General features: G+C 42.4%; 1 protein-coding gene across 2 annotated transcripts; it reads left to right on the top strand.

Moving 5' to 3' along the window:
* The first annotated feature begins 538 nt into the window (after positions 1-538).
* On the top strand, positions 539-10248 carry LOC115127497 (glycylpeptide N-tetradecanoyltransferase 2-like). 2 transcript variants are annotated; one of them, XM_065006696.1, is made up of 12 exons: positions 539-651; positions 1476-1593; positions 1885-2026; positions 5767-5885; positions 5994-6085; positions 6372-6488; positions 6800-6970; positions 7102-7210; positions 7378-7548; positions 8409-8576; positions 8817-8954; positions 9084-10248. In XM_065006696.1, the coding sequence occupies exons 1-12, from the start codon at positions 539-541 to the stop codon at positions 9102-9104; spliced, it is 1479 nt and encodes a 492-aa protein (XP_064862768.1). In that variant the 3' UTR covers positions 9105-10248. The 2 variants fall into 2 exon arrangements, with proteins under 2 accessions (XP_064862768.1, XP_064862763.1); XM_065006691.1 differs by lacking the exon at positions 9084-10248 and having other exon boundaries at positions 8409-8646; positions 8817-8878.
* Positions 10249-10620: the final 372 nt, after the last annotated feature.

A 10620-nucleotide genomic window follows, 5' to 3' on the forward strand; every position in this document is an offset into this window, starting at 1 on the left:
GTGAGGTCCATACAGAAATGTTTTGAGATTGGTGTGGAAGAAATTGACTGGTCTGCACAGGGCACCTGACCTCAACCCCATCGAACACCTTTGGGATGAATTGCAACGACCACTACGAGCCAGGCCTAACCTCATTAATGCCTTTGTGGCTGAATGGAAACAAGTCCCTGCAGCAATGTTCCAACATCTAGTGGAAAGACTAACCAGGAGAGTAGAGGCTGTTATAGCAACAATGGGGGACCAACTCCATATTAATGCCCATGCTTTTGGAATAAGATGTTCAACGAGCAAGTGTCCACATACTTTTGGTCATGTAGTGTATCACTGATCTCTCCTTGTTTCGATGTGATGTGATTTGGGAACAGAGCCTACTGTTCTGCAAACGTGCTGTGAGGAGATTGGGCACTAGATGGCACTATTTCCGACTAACCTCTTTGTTTTTCCCATCCCTCCCTGTCTCCTGTTCATTCAGCATATTTAAAAAAAAATATATATATATATATAATATATAAATATATATATATATATGTTTTCATCCATGATGGCGGAAGATAGCGAGTCCGCAGCCAGTCAGCAGAGCCTGGAGCTGGACGACCAGGACACCTGCGGAATAGATGGCGATAACGAGGAGGAGAATGAACACATGCAAGGGTGAGGCTCGGCTTCACCAACCAGACACAAAACGCAGCAGTCCGGGGCAGCACGCGTCCACGCTCCGATGGCTCGGTCCTGTGTAGGGGGTGGATGAGTTTCTTTGGATAATGAGCTCGCGCATACATCTAACGTTAGTGTTTTTACGACCAAGGACCATATATGCCCTGTTCGTTAATTCTATCACATAATGATTTTATGTGATGATGGCCCATTCCGTCCTCTGAGTAGCAAGTGTATTATAATCCTGCTGGCTAGTGGATGTCATGGCAGTGTAGCCATATAAATGAAAGCTAGTTTAGTAGCTTTTAATTTGAATGAATGAGACTCGGTATAGTTATTGCAAGCTAACTGGTCAGCTAGCTAGCTAAATTGCCAGTTTAGCATGCGAGTAGCCTGTAGGATTGACTTGTTTGCATTTAAAGCAATTGTCAATGGAATGACATAAGCTAAATGGATATTTATCTAACTAAATGTTTAGTTTTATACTGCTGGCGCATTTGCTAGCTAACAGCAGCGCATATCCTTGGCTGTCCTTCTCTGACGTTACAGCAGCAGGCTAGACGTAAAACAGTATGTAAACTAACGTTGTTAGGCAGAGTGATTGCTACTCTGCTCCGGTTACACCCACTGAGGTATACCCACTATAGCCTACAGCGGTACTCGTGGATTAATAAATGTCCGGCAACTCAAGTGAGGTATGCATAATCTGGCCCCATTTTAGCCGGACTTTAATTATTCAGCATGACAATAGTACCAGCTAACCTTTACTCCAGAGCAGAGATGTAGCTAGCTAGCTATCAAATCTCTCTGTGTGTGTGTAGGAGTCCGGGGGGAGACTTGGGGGCTAAGAAGAAGAAGAAGAAACAGAAGAGAAAGAAAGAGAAGCCGAGCTCTGGAGGGGGCAAGTCAGACTCTGCCTCAGACTCACAGGAGATAAAGGTGACTAACCGCTCTCTCTCTCTCGCTCTCCCCTCTTGCTCTGCCCCAATATCAAATCAAGCCCTATGCACTTGTGGAGATCTGACTGGATTTGACAGGTTTAAGCAATATGGTAAATAGATAGGAGATAGGCTAAGTGGAAGTTACACCATATTTCATATACCAATCAAATCCTCTCAGATCTCCACAAGTGCATAGGTTGTAAGAGGTCCATTTGGGATTTTGCTCTCTCTGTCTCTCTGTGTCTCTCTCTCTCTGTGTGTGGGTTCTAACCTTCTCACCTGTGTGTAGAACCCAGGGCTGCCCATGCAGAAGCTGCAGGACATCCAGAGAGCCATGGAGTTGCTGTCCTGCCAGGGACCAGCTAAGAGCATCGACGAGGCCACCAAACACAAGTACCAGTTCTGGGACACACAGCCAGTACCTAAACTCAGTGAGTAGGGACACACACACACAGTGAGTGAGACAGACACACTCGATCATACACTTTTACTAAACTACACATTCAGTGCCTATAGAAAGTCTACACCCCTTGGATTTCTTCATATTATGTTACAAATTGGGATTAAAATAGATTTATTAGTGATTTTCTTGTTTATGATCTATGCTAAATACTCAGTGGAAGAATGTTTTAAAATATAGATATATTCATATAAATGTACATTTGAGTCATTTAACAGATGCTTTTATCCAGAGTGACTTACAGTTAGTGCATTCATCTTAAGATAGTTAGTTGGGTGGGACTTCCACATATCAGTCATAGCTATTTTCAGGAAAAATGTACTTACTATCAGCTTAGTCAGAGCTAGTAAGGAGGCATTTATTTTTGGACTGGGCTGAGGGGGAGCTGCCCTCCCGTGGGGTGGGAGGGACAAGAGACCAGAGGTGGCAGAACAGAGTGCTCGGGTTGAGGTGTAGGATATGAGCATAGCCTGATGGTAAGGAGAGGTAGTTCCTCTTGCTGCTCCGTAGACAAGTACCAGGGTCTTGTAGTGGATGCGAGCTTCGACTGGAAGCCAGTGGAGTGTGCGGGGTGACATGGGAGAACCTGGGAATGTTGAACACCAGGTGGGCTGAACAAATGAAACACTAATATACTTTGATTAGATTAGTAATCAGTCCCCTGAGTGAATACATGTTAGAAACACCTTTGGCAGCGATACAGCTGTGAGTCTTCTTGGGTAAGTCTCATAAGAGCTTTGCACACCTGTATTGTGCAATATTTGCCCATTTTATTTTCAACATTCTTCAACCTCTGTCAAGGTGTTGGGGGTCATGCCTAGACAGCAATTTTCAAGTAATAACATAGTTTTGACATAAATCTGCTTGAAAATCTATCTTGGCTACTCAGGAACATTTGCTGTCTTCTTGGTAATTAATGCTAGTGTAGATTTGGCTTTGTGTTGTAGGTTATTGTCCTGCTAAAAGAGGAATTCCTTTCCCAGTGTCTTGTGTAAAGCAGATTAAAGCAGGTTTTCCTCTAGGATTTTGCCTGGGCTTAGCTCCCTCCTGAGTATTTCAGGATGTAAAGAAACAGAAGTCTTTGCCCATGTCAAGTATACCCATACCATGATGCAGACACCACCATGCTTGAAAATAAGGAGGTAGTTACTCAGTGTTGTGTTGAATTTGCTCCAAACATTAGACTTTGCATTTAGGCCAAAAAGTGTGTTCCTTTGCTGTGTTTTCTTTGCAGTATTACTTTAGTGTCTTGTTGCATACATATGTATGTTTTGGAATATTTGTATTTTGTATATTTGTATTCTTCTTTTCACTCTGTCATTTAGGTCATTATTGTGGAGTCACTACAATGTTGTTGATCCATCCTCAGTTTTCTCCCATCACAGCCATTGAACTCTATAGCTGTTTTAAAATCACCAATGGCCTCATTGTGACATCCCAAAGCAGTTTCCTTCCTGTCCTGCAGCTCAATTAAGGACTTCTGCATCTTTGATGTGTCTGGGTGGTTTAATACATCATCCACAGTATCATTATTAACTTGACCATACTTAAAGATGTATTCAATGTCTGATTTGTTATTGTTACCCATCTATCAATCACTGCCCTTTATGAGGCTTTCAAAAAGTTTCCTGGTCTTTGTAGTTGAATCTGTGCTTGAAATTCAATACTTCACTGAGGGACCTTACAGATGTTGTATGTATGGGGGACAGAGGAAGGAGTAGTTATTCATTCAAAAATCATGTCAACTCCTATTATTTCACACAGTGAGTCCATATAACGTATGTGATTTGTTAAGCCACATTTTACTTCTGAACTAATTTAGGCTTGTCTAAACAAGGGGTCTGAAAATAATATTTAAGTATAAAATGGTTATTCATTTGTAAAAGTGTGTAGAATTTTGAGTATTTTGTACAGATCAATGTACAAAAGCGCAAAAAAAGTTCAAGGGGATGTAAACTTTCTATAGGCCCTGTAAATATGTACAGATACAGTACTCCCACAATCAGAGAAAGTTAAGGGGATGTAAACTTTCTATAGGCCCTGTAAATATGTACAGATACAGTACTCTCACAATCAGAGAAAGTTAAGGGGATGTAAACTTTCTATAGGCCCTGTAAATATGTACAGATACAGTACTCTCACAATCAGAGAAAGTTAAGGGGGTGTAAACTTTCTATAGGCCCTGTAAATATGTACAGATACAGTACTCTCACAATCAGAGAAAGTTAAGGGGATGTAAACTTTCTATAGGCCCTGTAAATATGTACAGATACAGTACTCCCACAATCAGAGAAAGTTAAGGGGGTGTAAACTTTCTATAGGCCCTGTAAATATGTACAGATACAGTACTCCCACAATCAGAGAAAGTTAAGGGGATGTAAACTTTCTATAGGCCCTGTAAATATGTACAGATACAGTACTCTCACAATCAGAGAAAGTTAAGGGGATGTAAACTTTCTATAGGCCCTGTAAATATGTACAGATACAGTACTCTCACAATCAGAGAAAGTTAAGGGGATGTAAACTTTCTATAGGCCCTGTAAATATGTACAAATACAGTACTCTCACAATCAGAGAAAGTTAAGGGGATGTAAACTTTCTATAGGCCCTGTAAATATGTACAGATACAGTACTCTCACAATCAGAGAAAGTTAAGGGGATGTAAACTTTCTATAGGCCCTGTAAATATGTACAGATACAGTACTCTCACAATCAGAGAAAGTTAAGGGGATGTAAACTTTCTATAGGCCCTGTAAATATGTACAGATACAGTACTCCCACAATCAGAGAAAGTTAAGGGGATGTAAACTTTCTATAGGCCCTGTAAATATGTACAGATACAGTACTCCCACAATCAGAGAAAGTTATGTACAGATACAGTACTCCCACAATGTTAAGGGGAAACTTTCTATACTGTAAATCAGAGAAAGTTAAGGGGATGTAAACTTTCTATAGGCCCTGTAAATATGTACAGATACAGTACTCCCACAATCAGAGAAAGTTAAGGGGATGTAAACTTTCTATAGGCCCTGTAAATATGTACAGATACAGTACTCCCACAATCAGAGAAAGTTAAGGGGATGTAAACTTTCTATAGGCCCTGTAAATATGTACAGATACAGTACTCCCACAATCAGAGAAAGTTAAGGGGGTGTAAACTTTCTATAGGCCCTGTAAATATGTACAGATACAGTACTCCCACAATCAGAGAAAGTTAAGGGGGTGTAAACTTTCTATAGGCCCTGTAAATATGTACAGATACAGTACTCCCACAATCAGAGAAAGTTAAGGGGGTGTAAACTTTCTATAGGCCCTGTAAATATGTACAGATACAGTACTCTCACAATCAGAGAAAGTTAAGGGGATGTAAACTTTCTATAGGCCCTGTAAATATGTACAGATACAGTACTCTCACAATCAGAGAAAGTTAAGGGGATGTAAACTTTCTATAGGCCCTGTAAATATGTACAGATACAGTACTCTCACAATCAGAGAAAGTTAAGGGGATGTAAACTTTCTATAGGCCCAGAGAAAGTTAAGGGGATGTAAACTTTCTATAGGCCCTGTAAATATGTACAGATACAGTACTCCCACAATCAGAGAAAGTTAAGCACGTTGTTATAGTAAGAAAACACTGGCTGTATTTCCTCAAGTCCCCGAGTTGTGATTGGCTGGCTGGTTGGTTGTGATTGGCTGGTTGTGTTTTGGCAGATGAGGTTGTAACCAGCCATGGGCCCATGGAGGCTGACAAGGACAACATCAGACAGGAGCCCTACTCTCTACCACAGGGCTTTATGTGGGACACGCTGGACCTCAGCAATGCTGACGTGGTGAGTGTGTTTGTGTTTCTTTGTGTTCATAAGTTTACATTCATTGCCACCAGACATCAAAGTCGTGCAGACAGAAGACTTTACTAAGACTCTCTTTCTCTCTCTCAGCTGAAGGAGTTGTACACCTTGTTGAATGAGAACTATGTGGAGGATGATGACAACATGTTTAGATTTGATTACTCACCCAGCTTTCTCAAATGGTAAGTCAAATCCATACTCTACTTAGATTATGTTAAACTGTCTGTGTGTTTGGCCTCTGTCTAAACTACTCTGCTTCCTTATTTTTCTCTCCTCTCTCACCCTCTCTCCTTCTCTTTTTTTCTCTCTCCCCCTGTCTCTCCGTATCTTCTCCTTCTTTCTCTCTTCTTTCTCTCTTCTTTCTCTCTCCTTATCTTCTCCTTCTCTTTCTCTCTCTTCTTTCTCCTTCTCTTTCTCTCTCTCCTCTTCTTTCTCTCTCCTTCTCTTCTCTCTTTATCTCTCTCTCAGGGCGTTGCGTCCTCCAGGCTGGTTGCCCCAGTGGCATTGTGGGGTGAGGGTTTCCTCCAATAAGAAACTGGTTGGTTTCATCAGTGCCATTCCTGCTGATATCCACGTCTACGACACGTGAGTCACACACACGCCCTAACCACACACGCTCTAACCACACACGCTCTAACCACACACGCTCTAACCACACACGCTCTAACCACACACGCTCTAACCACACACGCCCTAACCACACACGCCCTAACCACACACGCCCTAACCACACACGCCCTAACCACACACGCCCTAACCACACACGCCCTAACCACACACGCCCTAACCACACACGCCCTAACCACACAGCGGACACATATCAACAACGTCGTGGACAGGTGCATGTCAGTGCTGAACTTGATGCACATGTTTCCTCCCTCCCTCTCCCTCTCCAGCTTAAAGAAAATGGTTGAGATCAACTTCCTGTGTGTTCATAAGAAATTGCGTTCAAAGCGTGTGGCTCCAGTTCTGATCAGGGAGATCACACGAAGGGTTAACTTGGAGGGTATATTCCAGGCCGTCTACACGGCAGGAGTGGTTCTACCCAAACCTGTGTCTACCTGCAGGTACACAGACACAATTCATCAATTTGTCCTAACATAATAAGAATACATAGAATGCTTAACTTAAGTTGCCTAACTGTAGTAATTTGACTGTAACTAGAGTATGTAACAGGAGTGTTGTGTTTTGTGAACAGGTACTGGCATCGTTCTCTGAACCCTAGGAAGCTGGTGGAGGTGAAATTCTCTCACCTGAGCAGAAACATGACGCTGCAGAGAACCATGAAATTGTACAGACTACCAGACGTAAGAACACACACAATGTTACACTTCCACCATCTATCACATCTCTCCTACATTGAGCAAGACACTTTTCCCCCATCTGACGGGGCTAATAAACTTTGCTTTATGGTTACAGGCCTGTGTGATGTTGGGTGTATGTGTATAACTCCCCTTTCTCTCCGGCTCTGTAGAGCACTAAGACCCCGAGCTTGCGAGCGATGGAGAGGCGTGACGTGCGTCAGGTGACGGAGCTGCTGCAGAAACACATGAGACGTTTCCAGCTGGCGCCCTCTATGGGCGAGGAGGAGGTGGCACACTGGTTCCTCCCTCAGGACAACATCATAGACACATTTGTCGTGGAGGTAGGGGTCTGTCTTTTTGTCTGTTCAATTAGATAATGAGATGGATATACTGAACAAAAATATAAACACAACATGTAAAGTGTTTGTCCCATTTTTCATGAGCTGAAATTAAAGATCACAGAAATGTTCCATACTCACAAAAAGCTTATTTCTCTCATTGTGCCCACCTTGTCAACATCCCTGTTAGCGAGCATTTCTCCTTTGCCAAGATAATCCATCCACCTAACAGGTGTAGTATATCAAGAAGCTGATTAAACTGCATGATTATTACACAAGTGCACCTTGTGCTGGGGACAATATAAGGCAACTCTAAAAGGTGCAGTTTTGTCACACAACACAAGGCCACAGATGTCTCAGGTTTTGAGGGAGCGTGCAATTGGCATGCTGACTGCAGGAATGTCCACCAGAGCTGTTGCAAAATAATTTAATGTTAATTTCTCTACCATAAGCCACCTCCAACGTCGTTTTAGAGAATTTGGCCTCACAACCACAGACCACGTGTAACCACACCAGCCCAGGACCTCCACATCCGGTTTCTTCACCTCAGGGATCGTCTGAGACCAGCCACACGGATAGTTGATGAAACTGAGGAGTATTTCTGTCTGTAATAAAGCCCTTTTGTGGGGAAAACTCTGATTGGCTGGCCCTGGCTTCCCAGTGGGCGGGCCTATGGCTGCGCCCCTGCCCAATCATGTGAAATCCATAGATTAGGACCTAAGGAATTTATTTCAATTGACTGATTTCCTGATATGAACTGTAACTGAGTAAAATTGTTGCATGTTGCATTTATATTTTTGTTCAATATAATTAGATACTGACATCTGAGTACTTTTAATTTGCTACTCTGTGTTTACCCTCAGGGTGCTGGTGGTGTGTTGACAGACTTCACTAGTTTCTACACCCTGCCCTCCACAGTGATGCACCATCCACAGCACAGAAGTCTAAAGGCTGCTTACTCCTTCTACAGCGTTCACACACACACTCCACTACTGGACCTGATGAATGACACTCTCATACTGGCCAAACTGGTACGCTACTGCACACATACACACTCCACTACTGGACCTGATGAATGACACTCTCATACTGGCCAAACTGGTACGCTACTGAACACACACACACTCCACTACCGGACCTGATGAATGACACTCTCATACTGGCCAAACTGGTACTGCACACACACACTCTTTCTTTCCAACATAAATACAAAGGTTCAACACAACTATGATCACGTCCATCTAATCGGTGTGTGTTTGTGTGTCCCACAGAAAGGCTTTGATGTGTTTAATGCTCTGGACCTGATGGAGAACAAGGTGTTTCTGGAGAAGCTCAAATTTGGCATCGGAGACGGCAACCTGCAGTATTACCTCTTTAACTGGAAATGTCCCCCCATGGACCCTGGCATGGTGTGTGTGTGTGTGTGTGTGTGTGTCAACAAGGTGGGGTGTATTCCTGGGTGTGCTGTGAAAGGATTTCATAATGGGAAATCAGTCAATAATTCTAATTATGTTTCTATCTCTGTCGCTCTGTTTCAGGTTGGCCTTGTTCTTCAATAACTAGTCTCTCTGTGACTGCTACACACTCAGAGGTCAAAGGTCTTCTTTGACCCCTAACATCGCTCTACCTAGACACACAGGTAGTCCCAAACTAGAAGAACACAATGAAAACAATCAACCAATCAAAGTGATCGGGAGGTGTGCATCACTTTGAGCATCTCTCCTGGATCATTTTTATCATGGAGAACATTCTCTCTGCTCACCCGGAACTGATAACTCTTTTTAACCATCAACATCCTGAATGTGAAGTCATGCTCTGCCTGAGACAGACTCTTGTACAGTACACACACACACACACACACACTACATGAAGAGAAGGAAGACTTGCATCCATAATGTTTTTCTTGTTTTTTTCAAAAAGGTGCATTGGTAACCGTGTTTGTTGGACAGTGCAGAAATGTAGTAACCTGTACATTTAATGCCAGAACACATGTATTCCTGTAGTGTGGAATATGGAGGGTGGGAGAGGAAAGATTCAACTAGCGTAGATGTTATTGACTTTGGTGTTCCTATGAACGGTTAAGAGGGGAGGGGATTCTAGGGATTTTTGAGGAAGAATGTATTTGAAGCACAAATCTTAAGTTCTTAACTGAGTGAAAGGCTCCTTAACAACCCCAGGTGCATTTTATATATTGATTATTTCTGTTTTGTGTGTTTAAGTTTTTCAATATCTGAGTGTTTGAGAAACATAAAATGCAGGATGGGAATTTTATTATTTTAAATTTGTTTTTATTTATTTTTTGTGTTTGTGCAGCTAACAGCATATATTATTTTAAAAAGGTCCCAATTTTTTCCCCGGGCACAATTCTGATATTTAGGATTGTGCTTATATGTTGTGTGTTCTGTCACCATTCTCCCATGTCTGTCAGTATTTGTTAAAACCCCTTAAAAATCAAACCTGCATCTTCACCTATAAATAAAGGTTTTGGGTTGGAGTATCAGGCAGCTCCTTGTGTATGATCCAGAACATGAAGGAACCTGTGATGAGAGAAAACGGCTGTTGTTCTGTTTGCTGATGTCGTCATGCTTACTACAGTTAGATATACAAGTGTCCCTGTCAACGAGAAACTGAGTTAGTTGATTGTGTACGTGGGGGGAAATGTTTTTTTGTTTACATGGGGAAAATACAATGTACAAAACATTAGGAACACCTCCCTAATATTGAGTTGCAGCCTCTTTCGCCCTCAGAACAGCCTCAATCATCGGGACATGGACTCTACAAGGTGTCAGAAGCGGTCCACAGGGATGCTGGCCCATGTTGACTCCAGTGCCTCCCACAGTTGTCAAGTTGGCTGGATGTCTTTTGGGTAGGGGACCATTCTTGATACACATGGGAAACTGTTGAGTGAAAAACCCAGCAGCGTTGCAGTTCTTGACACTTAAACCTACCATACCCTGTTCAAAGGTACTTAAATATTTTGTCTTGCCCATTCACCCTCTGAATGGCACACATACACAATCCATGTCTCAGGCTTAAAACGGTCTTTAACCTGTCTCCTCACCATCTACACTGATT

Source organism: Oncorhynchus nerka, linkage group LG3 (assembly GCF_034236695.1).
Source record: "Oncorhynchus nerka isolate Pitt River linkage group LG3, Oner_Uvic_2.0, whole genome shotgun sequence".
Classification (NCBI taxonomy): Eukaryota; Metazoa; Chordata; class Actinopteri; order Salmoniformes; family Salmonidae; genus Oncorhynchus; species Oncorhynchus nerka.

Bases quoted from the DNA above. Each gene is read 5' to 3' on its own strand.
- LOC115127497 (XM_065006696.1), top strand. From the start codon at position 539: ATGATGGCGGAAGATAGCGAGTCCGCAGCCAGTCAGCAGAGCCTGGAG. The intron at 8,577-8,816 runs GTACGCTACTGC...TGTGTCCCACAG, and splicing joins CTCTCATACTGGCCAAACTG to AAAGGCTTTGATGTGTTTAA. The intron at 8,955-9,083 runs GTGTGTGTGTGT...GCTCTGTTTCAG, and splicing joins CCCCCATGGACCCTGGCATG to GTTGGCCTTGTTCTTCAATA.